The 16,419-nt window shown below is 51.8% G+C and overlaps 1 protein-coding gene across 1 annotated transcript in view; it reads left to right on the top strand.

Moving 5' to 3' along the window:
* The first annotated feature begins 11,025 nt into the window (after nt 1-11,025).
* Nucleotides 11,026-16,419, top strand: part of LOC144729731 (protein kinase C epsilon type-like) — a 65,250-nt gene continuing 59,856 nt past the window's right edge. The window contains exon 1 of the mRNA XM_078610179.1: nt 11,026-11,403. Within this exon, the coding sequence (XP_078466305.1) occupies nt 11,047-11,403 (357 nt within the window). The 5' untranslated portion in view covers nt 11,026-11,046. The remainder of the gene's footprint in view (nt 11,404-16,419) is intronic.

Below are 16,419 nucleotides of genomic sequence, written 5' to 3' on the forward strand. Positions count from 1 at the left end.
CTGCCAATGAGGTAGCTCAATGTTAATGTGACAATTTATTGAAGAACTACTGTGTGGTGCTATCTTGGTGTGCTCAATGTTAACGTGCCAAATTTATCGAGGGACTACTGTGCAGCTTGCCGAAGCTTGATAAACTCGTACTTATATACTGAACGCATTCATTATGTATTTATATCCAGTGACTTTGCTTAACATTTTCTCTATTTTTCACTCCTGTCGTGTTTTTGTTGTGGATTCTTTGCTGTTGTAACTTGATGACCCGCACAATGCTGGACATTTGTAAAAAAAAAAGAGAGAGCTTCGTAGGCTCACCGGATTCCTTCCGCAGTCTAAATAACGATTCTGACTCTGAGATGATTTGGCATGCGTGCAAATCGCAGTGAACGCGTCTTGATCTCGTCGCAGCTAATACTCTCAGCAGGCATTGTGAGCCTGGTTTCCACTCGGACGGGAGACCTGACTGCCAGGGAGTTGACTATTTGGTGTCGTCGGTTGGGCCGTATGGCAGCACAGCACAACAACGGAGCGTTGCATCTATATCCAGACCTCGTTGAGTGTTACCCCCCCCCCACCACCCCCCTCATGTCCGCAGTGGGGTTTCTCCGTGTACTGCGATTTGCTCCCGCACGGAGGCCCAGTCACTCAATAATGGAATTCGCCAAACATGCTAATGCAGCAAGCAGGACCTTCCCGAGGCTTTAGTGAGGCTTTGGTGGATAAACAGAGGACATCGTAATGGTGAATTATTTAGATAGCGGTGCTGGCGGTACGGATAAGGATTGCGGGTGGATATAGATAGGGCTGTGTGGTGGGCAGCACAGAGGTCAGTGCAGTACTGTACTTCTGTGCTCCCTCATTTAAGTTCCACCCCCCTCCTCCCACCTTCACCAACCTGCACTGATCTACGTGGTGAAGTATAGACAAATTACACCGACGATTCGCACTGGCGGTGGGGAGGCCCTCATTTAGCGGTTGATTGACAATGGGGCTGTGTGTGTACATAAGGCCGGGCGGCCGGGTGGGTGATTGTGAGTGCGACGGAGTTTAATTGGCAGGTGGCTGGGGCCTGAAGGAAGGTTTTGGTTTAAGGGCATGGACAATGTGGATGTTAGAGCCGGCTCTTCGTAGATATTTAAGTAATATTTAAAAGAAACCAACTACCAAAAAATCCTATTAGATTGATTTTAGAAATCCCGTTAGGGTTAAGGTTGGTGCTCGGGTTGAGGATAGGGATTGTGTTAATAACTGGTGGCACTGATAGGGGTAAGGTGAGGCATAGATTTCGGATTAGGAATGGTGTAAATTAATAGTGATTTCAGAGTAGGATAGGGCTAGCGTTAGGGACAGGGTTTGGGATCGGGTTAATATTAGGCAATAATATTATTATTTCTTGATACAGCAAGCGTGCTGTGACGGTTCCACCTGAAGACGGAAGCTTGTGTTGCCTCCGAAACGTCGTGATTAAAAAAAAAATTTATTTTACTTTTATTAATTTTAATTTTTTACCTACGTGACTTTACCGAAAAAACCTAAGAATATGAATACTTGCAGTCACGAAAGCTTCAAATCTAGAATATTAGGCACATTAATGTTCAGGTAATACTATGAATGCAAATGATGTGCCCACACTGAGCCATAAGATGCCTATTTTTTTCAGTAGGGTCCTGCTACAAATTCCATTGTCGAGTGCTCGGTTTTGCGTGAGTGGAAACTGCGGGACCCCCGGAGAAGCCACCTTCACGCGTGATTGCGAGGGGATGACACTTAACGCGGCCACCTCCTGGCCACACCTCGCTGCCTCGCACCTCGAATCTACACCTGGAAAGGTGACATTCAACTGAGATGGTATGCTCGTGCATGTAACAAAATAAAAAGAAATAATGCAATGCAAATATAGGTTCAAATTTGCAAATATTTCAGAAATTACCCATCAATTACTCACGTAGCAATGATTGTTCCCTAATAGAGGTTTCCTTTTGCGTTACATCGCGTAAATATGTATGTGTGTCGTTAAACCCGCCACTCCCCGCCACAGCCAATTATTAATGTTGTCACGTAAACAGAACATGCCAATTCGTTACTCGTACAGCACACCGGTGTGTTGGAGAGTAAACCCACAGCATTTACAATTCGAGTACTCGAATTCACACGATATAACCCAATACAACCTCGATTATGGGTAATGTTGGTCGTGAAAGCCAACGTATTAAATTGTCCCCTGCTGCCAGACTAATGCACAGAGGCCTTTGGGGGTGCCCTCGGCTAGACCACCTAAGAAGCATTTCTTCCCACTGGCAGTCTCAAACGTGTGTTCAATCACCTTATTCCGAACAGGGACAGCTACCTCTGGGGGTGCCTGAGGCTGCACTATTTAACAACAATCGTCTCCTGCTGGCAGATGAGTGCCCATCGTTGAGCCGGGTATTGAGTCTCCCCAGTACCGCACAAGAACAGCTGGCAATTAGGGGGGAGGGGGGCAGGATCTATGCTCTGAATATGTTTCGCTTACGTGAGCGAAACATAAATGCAAATTAATTCGTTCATACGAGTGGTTTAGATTTTAGGATTGAGTTATTTCGCACCCAACCAGTTCCGGTGGCTAAAAGTCAAACCAAATCAAGAAAAAAAACACGTATATTTTGTTCGAGCCTCGATCTAAAAAAAACAAACCGCCACTAAAAATAAAACCCATTATATGTCAGCTTAGCTCGGGGAAGGGAACGGACGTGCAGTGATGGGAAGACCGCTCAGACGCGGATGGCGATGCAGACTGCAGAGCATCTGCGCAGGGAAGATAGTCGTGCCCAGCTCCCTCTGTCACTCTTCCTCGTCTGCTGTTTGGTCTGTGACAAGGCGGCGTCTATTTAGACTGGATGGACGAATGGGGAAAATGCCATTAGCGAGCATTTATTACAGTATTGTCCGGATTAGAGAGAGAGAGAGAGGCCTGTTTGTTACAATTATTTAGTAGGTGTACTTGTTTCACTTTCTTCTGTACTCTTGCTTAGAATCTCACCTGCACACGTGCCGTCTGGTTATTACATTCGTGTGCAAGGTCTTTCAGATTTTAACGCTTTTGTTAGAAAACGTAAAATTTTGCTCCTTCTTTCACAGGGAGCTTTCGTGTGATAGTAGTATCCAGAAAGGGTGGTGAAAACATACAGTGAGGGAAAAAAGTATTTGATCCCCTGCTGATTTTGTACGTTTGCCCAATGACAAAGAAATGATCAGTCTATAATTTTAATGGTAGGTTTATTTGAACAGTGAGATACAGAATAACAACAACAAAATCCAGAAAAACGCATGTCAAAAAATGTTATAAATTGGTTTGCATTTTAATGAGGGAAATAAGTATTTGACCCCTCTGCAAAACATGACTTAGTACTTGGTGGCAAAACCCTTGTTGGCAATCACAGAGGTCAGACGTTTCTTGTAGTTGGCCACCAGGTTTGCACACATCTCAGGAGGGATTTTGTCCCACCACTCCTCTTTGCAGATCTTCTCCAAGTCATTAAGGTTTCGAGGCTGACGTTTGGCAACTCGAACCTTCAGCTCCCAGCCGACACAAGCGGTCGAGTGTATGGAGGAGCCCAAACAGGGCCCACACCAAATCTACCTGCAGGACGCAACCGAGACGGTGGCTGTGGAAGCCCGTCCGTCCTTGGAGGTGCAAGCAACGCCGACCATCGCAGAGTCAGCAGAGGATACGAGGAGGGCTGAGGGTCTTCAATGCTGTGAGGCTGAAGAAAGGGAACCAGAGGAGGACCTGGAAGAAACCCTCGGTACAGACAAGTGGGGTGAACCGGACGTCTGCTGATCTGACTGAGGTGTTACCAATATTCTCTCACACTGAGCTGTGTAGAATTCCTAGAGGGGAGTTCATGGCTCAGAAGAGAGAATTAACGGAGGTCTGTCAAGGGGGCATTGTTGTGGAGGCAATTGTATCATCCCTACTCCATATTGACAAGGAGTTCGAAGAGGAAAAATAAACCGTGGTCTGGAAAAGAAAGGAAAGGGGTCAGGTACCACCTGAGCCAATCGACGACATGGAGGGAAAACACTCCTGGCACGTCCACCGATGCATCACGGCAAGGATTGCCTCACTCAACGTAAATTGATGTAGAAGTGCACTTAAGACACGTCAGCTCCTGGTAGTTCAGTGTCACCAGAGTCAGCAGAAACGTACCGACCTTTTATCTTCGCAGAGCGGTCGGGAAGAGCTCTTCTCGAATGTAGAACGAAACGGTCCGCTTCCATCATCAATTGTGAACCAGGCTCACAAGTCATCAATTCATCAACGTAATTTGAGGGACTCAATGCCCTGCGGTGATCGTCATCTAAACGCAAGGGTGATCTGAGTTGGAGCATTTGCCCATGGTACGGTGACCACAACCACTTTTGTGGCATATTGCACAGACACCAAGCCAGAATGTTTGTTCTGTGGTGGAATTAAAATAGTTGCCCATCAGTAAATACATTTTGAAAGCCTCGACTCACTTTTGAAGCTCTTACGAAATATCTGACCGAAATGTAAACTTCATTTCTCCCGAACGATTCTTATTTTTCTAATATCACGGGAATGCAGACACCAAAAACATCGAGGGCTTGGTGAACTTCGTCACAAGCAATGCGAAAGTGGCGATCTGTCGGGCCAGAATATACGCAATGGAAGGAAATCGCTTCTCCAGTCACTGTCGCATCTTCAAGGCGCTGGTTTCTGCCAGAATTTGGCTGGAATTTCGCCACGCTCAGTGGACGCGTCGGGTTGCTACAGAGTTGTGCGATATGGCGCAGGGGATAGTTGTTGAGAGTGTTTTCTGGTTTGCTTGTCTCCGTGAACACAGAGTACACAATGGGATTCATGCTACGCGGGGAAACGTGTTCTATCTTTGGTTAAAAAAGGGGTGCCATAAAAGGCAAACGAGTATTTTTTGTCTCTTCCGATCGTTAGAAAAAGAGAGACAATCACTTGCAGTTAATTTGCATACATTGATGTAAACCAAAAAAAACTCGATACTTACACACGATTCAATGCGTGCAGCGCAAGCCTTAAGAACCGATATTAAATATTAATCGATGAATTGATCAGTACACGGCCCTGTTCCCTACAGAGAGCCTCGCAGAGTCATATCCCAATGCTCCCCCCGAACCTCCCCTCTCTTCATCTCCTCCTCCTCCTCTCTCACTCTGTATAGCTGACTCTCGCGCGCGCGCTCCCTCTCTCTCCCTCTCTGTCTCTCTCTCCCTCTCGCCGAGTCTCCCTTTCTAGCTATATCTCGCTCCGAACGACTCTCTCACTCCCTAGCTCTCTCGTTCTCCCTCTCTCTTTCTGAATCTCGCCCTCTCCCGATCGCGCTCTCTCCCCCCTCTCTCTCTGGCTCTCTATCGAATCCTCTCTCTCCCTCTCTCTGGCAGAGCAGAGCAGCGGTGGATGAGCAGAGCGCTTGGGATGCTGCTGCGAGGTACGTGGGTGGCTGTGAGCAAGGGTGGACACTGGTGAATGTGCGCTTGGTGAATGTGAGCTGTGCGTGTACGTGTATCCGTGCGTGTATTGTGCGGGGAGCCGCAAGTGGAGTGGTTAGCGCGCTGCGCTACAAACCCGACCACCAGAGTTCGATTCTCGCTCACGGTCAACACCAGTGACGATTCTTTTAATCGGTCCTTGGCCTCCTCTAGTTCGACTCAGCCTCAAATTACTACCTGGTGCGGTGTGTAAAAATTATTGCCACTTGGGAGACAAAGGCGGTCGGGCGTGGTGCTGGCCACCCACGCCCTCGTGCGCTGTTCAAGCCTTCATAGGTGCTCGCTAACAGCACATGCGCCAACAGTCTGTTAAGGCTATATGGGGGATCTTTGTACTGTGCGGAGCAGTGGTGCAGTGGTTAGCGCACTGCGCTAAAAGCCCAGCCGTCCGGAGTTCGATTCCCTGCCACGCGCTATCATCAGTGGAGGGTGATATCACATTTTAGAACTCATCCTGTCCCTTCCCAGACGTCAACTCAGTGCTTATCTCTCGGCACCCGGCGCGGATGCGTCAGCATGATCCACATTGGAGAGACGAAGGCAGCTGTCCGTGGTGCTGACCAGACCTCCTCCCCGACCACCACGTTCGTTGCGCCGTGCCGGCCTTGATAGGTGCTCGCTAACAGCACTTGCCCCAGCAGGCTGCGTATGCTACATGGGGATCTTTGTATGTATGTGTAGGTGCGTGTGTGTGTGCGTGTCTATATAGAGTGGGGAGCAGTGGTGTAGCGGTTAGCGCACTGCGCTACTAACCTGGCGACCTGGGCTCAATTCCCGCTCACGGTCAACACCGGCGACGATTATCTGAACCGGTCCTGAGCCTCCCCTAGGTCGACTCAGCCTCAAATAAGTACCTGGTGTGATGTGTCAACATCGCCACTGGGGAGACAAAGGCGGCCAGGCGTAGTGTTGGCCACCCACCCCCTCGTGTACCGTGCCGGCCTTCATAGGTGCTCGCTAACAGCACTTGCCCCTACAGTCTGTTAAGGCTATACGGGGGATCTTTGTCTTGTTTTGTGTGCATATACATATACGCGCGTCGTGTGTGTGTGTAACCTGGGTCGATTTTTTTTATGAGCGATGTTCTCTGTTGAAAGGCACCGATCGCTTCCCTCAACATCTCTGCGTCCCTTTCGCTCGCGGAATTGAAATGCAGACTGCAGGTGTACGTGTGTATGTGTATACATGTGTATTGTGTATACATGTGCATACGTGTGTATGTGTACAGTATACAGTATATATGTGTGTGTGTCTTCCTGCAGTGCAGTGGTTAGCGCTACGCTGCGCTCCGAACCCGACCACCCGAGTTCGATTCCCGCTCGCGGCCAACACCAGTGGCGATTATCTGAAGCGTTCCTTGGCCTCCCCAAGGTCGACTCAGCCGTAAATGGTGCGATACGTAAAGATCTCCACTTGGGAGACAAAGGCGGCCGGGCGTGGTGTCAGCCACCCAGCCCCCTCGTGTGCCGTGTCGGCCTTCATAGGTGCTGGCTAAAAGCGCTTGCTACAAAAGTCTGTTCAGAATATCGAGGGAATCTTCGTGTGTTTTGCTTTATTAGGTGCGGTAGTGTCGTGGTTAGCGCATTACGCTACGAACCTGGCAACCTGAATTTGAATCCCGCTCACGGCCAACATTAAGTGACGGTACTTGGCCTGTCCCCTAGGTCAACTCGGCCTTAAAATGATTATCCTGGTTCAGTGCGTGCGAACATCAGCACTGGTGAGACAAAGGAGGCGTGGTGCTGACCACTCACGCTCATGCGCCGTACCGGCCTTAATAGGTGCTCGCTAACGCCACTCGCCACAGCCGTCTGTTAAAAAGCTACAAGGGTGGGGGGTGGGGGGGTATCTTTGCGCGTGCTTTCTATTTTCTTTACCACAAATGGCTCTGGGTGTTGATGTTCACACGCTGTCGAGTTGGAGCCGATGGCTTGAAGCGTGATTATTCACCGAGTAGGTCCCGGCAAAGGTCAGATCCGCGTGGACGGATGATGCGAGGTGAGTGAATTGCATTGGTTGGCGGTGAGTGGATTGTGTGGGTGGATGTCGCATTGAGTGAATTGGTAGTAACTGGATGAGGAGGAGGTGGCTGGTAGCGGAAAGTGAGCGGGTGATGATGATGGTGGTGGGGAGTAATCATGGATAAATGGATGAAGATGGTGGTTAGTGATGATTATGGTGGTGGTGTGTCATAGTGCATTTATTTGTGTATGGTGGTGGGTAGTATATTATGGTGGTTGTAGTGGGTGGTGGTTGGTAGTAGGGAGTGGATGAATTAATGTGGTTGGTGGTGATGATGATTGGTTCGTGAATCGGTGGCTGGTGGTCAGGGTGAATGACGGTATGGGCGAATGAAAGAATGGGCGGTGGTGGTTGTTAGTGAGTGTACGGGTGAATATAATTGAATGAGTGGGTTGTCCGACTGCTGGTGAGTGAATGGGTGGATGTAAGAGTTGGTTATGGTAATGGTGGGTGGTGGTGGTTGTTCGTGAGTGTATGGGTGAATATAATTGAATGAGTGGGTTGTCCGACTGCTGGTGAGTGAATGGGTGGATGTAAGAGTTGGTTATGGTAATGGTGGGTGGTGGGTGGTGGTGGTTGTTCGTGAGTGTATGGGTGAATAAAAGAAGTGGGTGGTGGTAATGATGGTTTGTGGTGGATGTGAGTGTATGTATGCATGTATGGATGAATTAATTTCTGGTTGGTGGTGGTGTTGATGCTGGTGGTGAGGAGATGGGTGAATGAAGGAGTGGCTGGTGGTAGATGTTAGTGTGTGTGTGTATGGGTGAATGAAGGAGTGGCTGGTGGTAGATGTTAGTGTGTGTGTATGGGTGAATGAAGGAGTGGCTGGTGGTACATGTTAGTGTGTGTGTGTATGGGTGAATGAAGGAGTGGCTGGTGGTAGATGTTAGTGTGTGTGTGTATGGGTGAATGAAGGAGTGGCTGGTGGTAGATGTTAGTGTGTGTGTATGGGTGAATGAAGGAGTGGCTGGTGGTACATGTTAGTGTGTGTGTGTGTATGGGTGAATGAAGGAGTGGCTGGTGGTAGATGTTAGTGTGTGTGTGTAGGGGTGAATGAAGGAGTGGCTGGTGGTAGATGTTAGTGTGTGTGTATGGGTGAATGAAGGAGTGGCTGGTGGTACATGTTAGTGTGTGTGTGTATGGGTGAATGAAGGAGTGGCTGGTGGTACATGTTAGTGTGTGTATGTATGGGTGAATGAAGGAGTGGCTGGTGGTAGATGTTAGTGTGTGTGTGTATGGGTGAATGAAGGAGTGGCTGGTGGTAGATGTTAGTGTGTGTGTATGGGTGAATGAAGGAGTGGCTGGTGGTACATGTTAGTGTGTGTGTGTATGGGTGAATGAAGGAGTGGCTGGTGGTAGATGTTAGTGTGTGTGTGTATCGGTGAATGAATTAATGGAGGAGTGGGTGCTGATGGTGGTGTGAGTGAATGTGCGAATAAAGGAATGGGTGATGGTGTTGGTGAATGTGAGTGTGAGCATGTCTGTCTGTCTGTGTGTGTGTGGGTGAATTAATGAAGCAGTGGATGGTGCTGCTGCTGTCCGTGTTGGTGGTCGTGGTTGTCGAGAGATGGAGGCATCACGTGCGGCATCGATATCCCGGGGATGCCATGAACGGGGCGTGTTTTCCTCCTATGCGGTGCAAATTCTCCAGTCAATACCCGTGGCGCGGCGGCAGCGACAGCTGCTGGCGCTGTCCGCGGCGTGGGAGCGAGGGGTGCGTGCGAGGGGTACGAGCGAGGGGTGGGAGCGAGAGGTTCGTGGGAGCGAGACAGTGCCGGCCCGAGCCTCTTGGGGGCCCTAAGCAGAATTTGATTTGGGGGCCCCCCTCCCACCACGCAGACTCATCTGTGCTAGAAGATTATTGACACAAATGTCACACTATAATGTTATAGCGAATATTATAAACGAATACAGTGAGGTTATGTATTAATAAAAAATAAAAACAACACTTAAAATACTTCACTCTTTTATTAAAAAAAAAACGATTCGGGGGCCCCCGGGTGGCCAGGGGGCCCCAAGCAGCCGCTTAGTTCGCTTATGCCTCGGGCCGGCCCTGGAGCGAGAGGTGGGAGCGAGGGGTGGGAGCGAGGGGTGGGAGCGAGCGGTGGGAGCGAGAGGTGGGAGCGAGGGGTGGGAGCGAGGGGTGGGAGCGAGGGGTGGGAGCGAGGGGTGCGTGCGAGGGGTGCGTGCGAGGGGTGCGTGCGAGGGGTGGGAGCGAGAGGGGTGCGTGCGAGGGGTGGGAGCGAGAGGGGTGCGTGCGAGGGGTGGGAGCGCGCAGAGGAGGAGGAGTGGAATTTGTGTGTGCGCGCGCGCGCGCGCGCTCCGTGAGCCACGTCTAAAACAGAACTCCACCTTCTGCTGACACTTCCACCTTCATCTTCATCTTCTCGCCAAGGAACATAGACCACCATCGGTCATTGTAGCAGCGGCTCTTGGCTAGCCATTGAATAAAGGCGGTCACGCTGTTCGGTGCGCTTATGCGGCCGTCTGGAACGCCCTTTCTTCCGATATTAGCAAGCCACTGAAGCGATGCACCGTTAAATCTAGATTGGCAATCTCATTTCTTTAGAACTGATTTTCGTGTCTTTAGTTCGTCCTTCCACCGCGCCTACGACTAGCGCGGTTGGCTACGTACAGCGCGAAAGAAGTTCAACGCGCATGCATACGGACACTTAAGCAGGGTTGCATTACATCCTGCGGGCATTCACGCATTGCGTTTCACGCGTGTGTGTGTGTATGTTGTGCTTTCGTCGTCACGATGTGTTCGCTTTGCATTATTCGGCCTCTGCGAGAGTACATGTGAAAGTGGTCACTAAAGCGTATCCGTGATACGCGGGTGGTAAGTATACACAAGCACTGAGACGCATAGACAAACGGACACGCACACTACGCAGGGAGTATTTAATTGTACAGGATACGTAGACACAAACGCACGTGTTGTGTGTTTAACCCCTACATGATGGGCTTCGCGGCAGTATAGAGCCCGACGTAAACAACACGTGGAGCAAGAGCGTGGACACACAGAGACACACACCACAGATGAAAGATCACCCGTATAGCCTGAGCAGACTGTTGGGGCAATTTATGTTAGCGAGCACCTATGAAAGCCTGCACAGCATACGAGGGGGTGGGTGGCCAACAGCACGCCCGGCCGCCTTTGTCTCCCCAGTGGCGATGTTTACTACACACCACTGCGCCAGGTAGTCATCTGTGGCTGAGTCGACCTTGGGGAGGTCCAGGACGGGCTCAAATAACCACCACTGGTGTTGGCCGTGAGCAGGAATCGAACCCGGGTCACCGGGTACATAGCGCAGCGCGCTAACCGCTACACCACCGCTCCCCACTCTGTGCACGCTCCTGACTTGGTGCACGTGCGTGCAGGCGCTGCGCGACGGTGTTGATCCCGACGGGAAGGAGGAGCACGCGGAGTAGCTCGGGAGGAGGAAGCCGGCCGAGGATATCATCGTTGGTGTGGCCGCCGCCGCCGCCGGCAGTATTATTATGGTGGTCGTGTTCCACGGCTCGCTCAGGCTGCGCGTGTGCCAGGCGGCGGAGCTGCGACGCACTCCGTGGTCGCTGCGTCTGCAGGGCGGAGGGGCCACGCGCTCCCAGAGTCAGCTCCTGGACCCGTACGTGGCGGTGAACGTGGACGACCGCCGCGTGGGACAAACCCAGACCCGGGCGCGAACGCTGAGCCCGAGCTGGAACGAGGAGTTCGTGACCGACGTGCGCAACGGACGCAGGATCGAACTGGCCGTCTTCCACGAGACGCCCATCGGCTATGACCACTTCGTGGCTAACTGCACCATCCAGTTCGAAGAGCTCCTCCACAATGGGTGTCGGCACTTCGAGGACTGGGTGAGTGGTGGCGGTTGTGGTTGTTGACGTTGTTGTTGTTGATGTTCGGCTACGCACGGTGACATGTAAGCCGGCAGCACTGTGGAGGCAGCGAGCGTTGGTGGATCACAGAAATGTTGGGGAACTCCATTACCGTCGGCGTTGTGGAGGAGCCCGTACGCTGGCACGCCGAAAGAGAAAACGGTACGGCAGAAAAACGTGGACCTCCACCTGTTTCCTATTTATCGGAGTGTTGCCAACTTACGTCCTCCGGGCGCTCCGGTTCCGTCCGACGTGTAACACTCATTCATTCGGCTGAAAACATTTCAATGTATAGGGGGCCGCAGAGCTTGGGTAATTTGTTTGCCCTCCCGGCTCGCCTGTGGGTTCCTCCTCTCTCCCGTCTATTTTCGAGAGTGGGCGGACATTGTGCGGTCGGCGTTACACAAATGTGAAACCTCGTGATTATTTGCGGGGAGTTTGTTTTGGGGTGTACCCACACACCGGTGTGTCCCAAGAGCGCTCGATATCACATCTCATCATCAACACGTTTGAAAAGGGCACCCCCAGTGGCAGCTGTCCCCCTCCCCCGTGCCAACAAAGACGCCTCCGCACCCGGCCTGCAAGCGGCATTCAGGCTGCCAGTCGGGAGAGCGACGATTACTGTGCGTCACTTTCAATTGACTAAAGGAACGTACTGTATGTATGTTGGCGTGGTTTTTTTTCGCGCCGTACGTAGCCAACCGTGCTAATCGGAGTAATGGTGTCCGACGTTTCGCTCCTCGTGCTGCTGGGAGCTTCTTCACTAACTGGTAGCCTCATAAACACATTCCTGCGGAGGGAGCTGGTAGGAACGTTGGGTTGCTCGGTCAATGGCCAGGGTCAACGGCGGCGTGGTGTATTCCGCAAATATGCCCGACTGTGAGGGCGGGCACAAGCCGGCGTGAGTAGGTTAAACGTTGAGTTTTATAAGGGCACCACGGGGTGACCAGCCCCTCCCCACCCAGCCCCACCCCTCCCACCCCCCACCCAGCCCCATCCAGCCCCTCCCCACCCAACACCTCCCCACCCTCCCCACCCAGCCCCTCCCCACCCTCCCCTCCCCTCCCCACCCAGCCCCACCCTCCCCACCCAGCCCTTCCCCACCCAGCCCCTCTCTGCACGACGGACGGACGGACACAATAATCCCCTGTGGGCTGGTGTAACCAGGCGGTTCCTACCAGTATAAGGGACACGTGTTGCTCGACGTGGAGAGAGAGAGAGGGGGGTGTAACAGAACAGGAATCACGAACGTGGCAGCCAAGGTAGAGAGAGACTCCCACTGTGACACGCATCCCATCGTCTGTGCAGCGTTGTTGCCGCTGCTGCAATTGGCCTCATGCTCCATTCTCCCGGCTCTCTCCGGGGGCTCCACTGAGCCTCAGGGAGCCGTCATCTCCCGCAGGCTCAGTGACGCACAGTGGTGAGTTGTGGATGAGATGGGCTGCACACAGACTTGGGGGGTAAACAAGAGAATATAACACCGCCCTCCGCATGAACCAGTGTGGTGAAGTATGGTTAAACAGACTTCATGACTAACACGGTAGGAGGAGGCCTTCATCCAGCAGTGGATTGACAACGGGCGCCACAATGGCGAGTTGTTATTCCCCCCATCACCTGGTACGCAGGAGGTCGTGGGTTCTCTCCCGATCCTGACGACTGCTGCTGTATATTTGGAGTTTGCGTTTCTCTCTCCCCGTGGTCGCGTGCATTTTTCTCCGGGTCGTCCGGCGTTTCCCTCCGCACTTAGAAACGTGCGCCTGCAATATTTCGCTGCTATAAATTTCCACACGCTGATAAGCCACTTCGTTGAGCTATCATTTGTGGCGAGGTCGCTTCCGAAAATGAGCTGTATAGCTTAGTGGGCCTTTCCTGGTAAAGTAAAAAAAAAGTTTAGTAATTGTATTACGTGCGAATAAAAAAAAACAGCCGAAGCGATGTACTGCTCAAATGAGCATCGAGGCATTGGTGCTTTATGTCCTGCTTAGAGACCGGAACCAATGGTGAAATGTCCTCATTGCTATGGTGAGCAGGGCTCGATGATTGCACAGTCACTGTTGACGTTCCCTCGACGTGAAACTCGCCTTATTTCTAGATTTGAAGCTTGATACAGCAAATCTGGCTGTGACGGTTCCAACTGATGACGGAGACTTGTGTTGCCTCCGAAACGTCGTGATTTGTATTATTTTATTTTTATTAATTTTAATTTCATTTTTTACCTACGTGACTTTACCGAAAGAACTAAGAGTATGAATCGCCTTATTTCACCTGCGACCAGGATTTGAACTCGCAACCTTCCGATTGCGATCCACTTGCTCTACCGCTGAGCCACGTAAGCTCTTACTAACCATTGCCCTGGACACCCATCGGACAGCCGACCTCCTACCCTGACCTCCTAACCCTCGTCCAATACCCTGCGTCTCTTAATTAATCCTGGCCCTAGCCCTGTCCTTAACACTGTTCCCAACCCTACCCCTAACACGGGCTCGAACCCTGTCATTAACCCTGCTCCTAACCCTCTCCCTAACTCTGTCCCTAACCCTGTCCCAAGCCCTGTCCCTAACCCTGTCTTTAACCCTGTCCCTAATTGTCCCTTACCCTGTCATTAACCCTGTTCCTGACTCTCTTCCTAACCCTGGCCCTAACCCTGTCCCAAGCCCTGCCCCTAACCCTGTCTTTAACCCTGACTCTAATCCTGTCCCTTTCCCTGGCTCCAACCATGTCCCTAACCCCGTCCTTAACCCTCTTTCTAACCCTGGCCCTAACCATTCGAGCAAATAACCACCACACACAGACGACTCCGAGCTGTCGCAGAGAGACCTCGACCCTCAGCTTCGGACTTCCCGTCGCTCACGCCCTGTGGCTGGAACCCCTCTTTGCTGTCCCTTACGTCAAAGAGGAGAGAGGTGGTGGTTGCAGCTGCCGCCTGTGTCTCCTGCAATCATTTGAACTGGCTGCCCTAGCGTGGCTGATGGGCTGTGAAATTACATCAGCTCTCTCAGGCTCAATGCCTCTCTCTCCGTCCCTGTGACTTTTCTCGATGATTTGTTACTCCGCCCTCATCCCAAGCCTCCACCTGCGCCGCGTGTATCGTGTGACGCAGGTGTGGCAGGTGTGTGCGGCGTAGGTGTGGCAGGTGTGCGCGCGCATGTTCAGCCAACACCAGCGACGCATATTTGAACCTGTTCTTGGCCTCCCCCAAAGGTCGACTCAACTTCACATCAATGCTTGGTGCGGTGTGTAAGCATCAGGACAGGAAGGACAAAGACGGCAACAACAACAACCGCCATTCGCCACTAAGTGGCGGTGACGTCACCACGACGCTTGTGCCAGGCTATGTGCACCTCGAGGCCACGAGAAGTGTCGAACGCCCGCTGGCAGAAGGTCACGGGGCAGACCCAGGTGCCACGGGTCGACTGACTGAGATGACCGGCTGATGCACCACCTGTGCCCCCTACTGTGCCAACTTGATGTGCTTTAGCCACCCGGCGCTCCGCTCGTTGTTGTGAGCGTCGCTCCTCCGCCCTTCGTTGTTGTTGGAGGGCGACTGCCTCCAACTGCCCAGTTGCGTCCTTCACGAGCCTCCTCCACAGAGACCGATCTTGACAAAGACGGCAGGACGCTGGCCACCCACACGACCGTGTGCCGTACCCGGCTCTCACAGGTGCTCGCTAACAACACTTTCCCCAACAGTCTGTTAAGACTATACGGGGGATCTTTGCCTTGTTATGGGACCACGTTATGGGCACGGGTGGCGCATCTGCCAGTCATCTCGTTCAGGCGATCCATGGCAGCTGGGTCTGTTCCGTGACCTCTCCTGCCAGCGAGCCTTCGATATTTCACGTGGCCTTAAAGCGCACCTAGCCTGGCACGGGTGCCGTGGTGACGTCACGAATGGCGGTTGTTGTTGTTGTGTATGGGGCCGGTACTGTAGTGGTTAACGCATTGCGCTACGAACCTGGCGTCCCGGGTTTGATTCACGCCTACGGCCAAGATCGGTGACAAATATTTAAAGAGGTCCTGGGCCTACCCCTAGGTCGACTCAGCCTTAAGTTGAGTATCTTGTGCAGTGCGTAAGTAAACATCAGCGCTGGGGAGATAAAGGTGGCCGTGCGTGATTCTGGCCCTGCCACCCCTTCACGGGCCGTTATGGCCTTAATAGGTGCTCGCTGACAGCGCAGTGTCCTAACAGCATAGGACGGCTGTACGTGGGATGTGTGTGTGGGTGGCTTTCATCTTGATAGCAGCTGCAGCACTGAGCATGACAAGATGATGATGAAGTGTCGATAATGCACACTTATGACGTCACCCCGGGTGGTGTTCGTCAGGCAATCCATGACACCTGGGTCTGTCCCGTGACCTCTTCTGCCAGCGGGCGTTCGACACTTCACGTGGCCTTAAGGTGCAAATAGCCTGGCACAAGCGCCGTGGTGGTGGTTGTTGGTGTTTATGTTTATCACATTTTCCAGCTGTTAGCCATAGGCACTACAGGGCAGATTCAGACGTCATCATCATCGTCATCGTCGTCATTGAATACTTATCGCAAGCAGACCACATCGCATTTTGACAACTCGAATGGAAAATAACCACCGCATAGACGATGCAATTCACGTAGAGTAATAATAATGATGTATCATAGTATAAAAATAATAAAATCATCTTCGTCATCGCTATTCCGGTGTTTTCGGGCTGCACCGCCTGTTGTTGCGGCACCGTGTCTGACGTTTCGTTGCACACTCCCGGCGCTTCTCCTTCATGACCTAAATTTGACACGTGGAGAAAAAATATATCAGCCGTCATTCTGAGCAATACGCGGTACTACTCCAAAAAAACACGTTAGAGATCTAGTATCATCATCATCACCATCGTCAACAGCAGCAGCATCATCAGCAGCAGCAGCACTGTTCTAGAGCATCTTCATTTATAGGGGGATATGACATTGACAAAAAATCTAACTAGCCCCCCCTCTCTATATTTAAGGGACCGTCATAGAGACAA

This window comes from Lampetra planeri, chromosome 33 (assembly GCF_965212315.1).
Source record: "Lampetra planeri chromosome 33, kcLamPlan1.2.h2, whole genome shotgun sequence".
Classification (NCBI taxonomy): domain Eukaryota; kingdom Metazoa; phylum Chordata; class Hyperoartia; order Petromyzontiformes; family Petromyzontidae; genus Lampetra; species Lampetra planeri.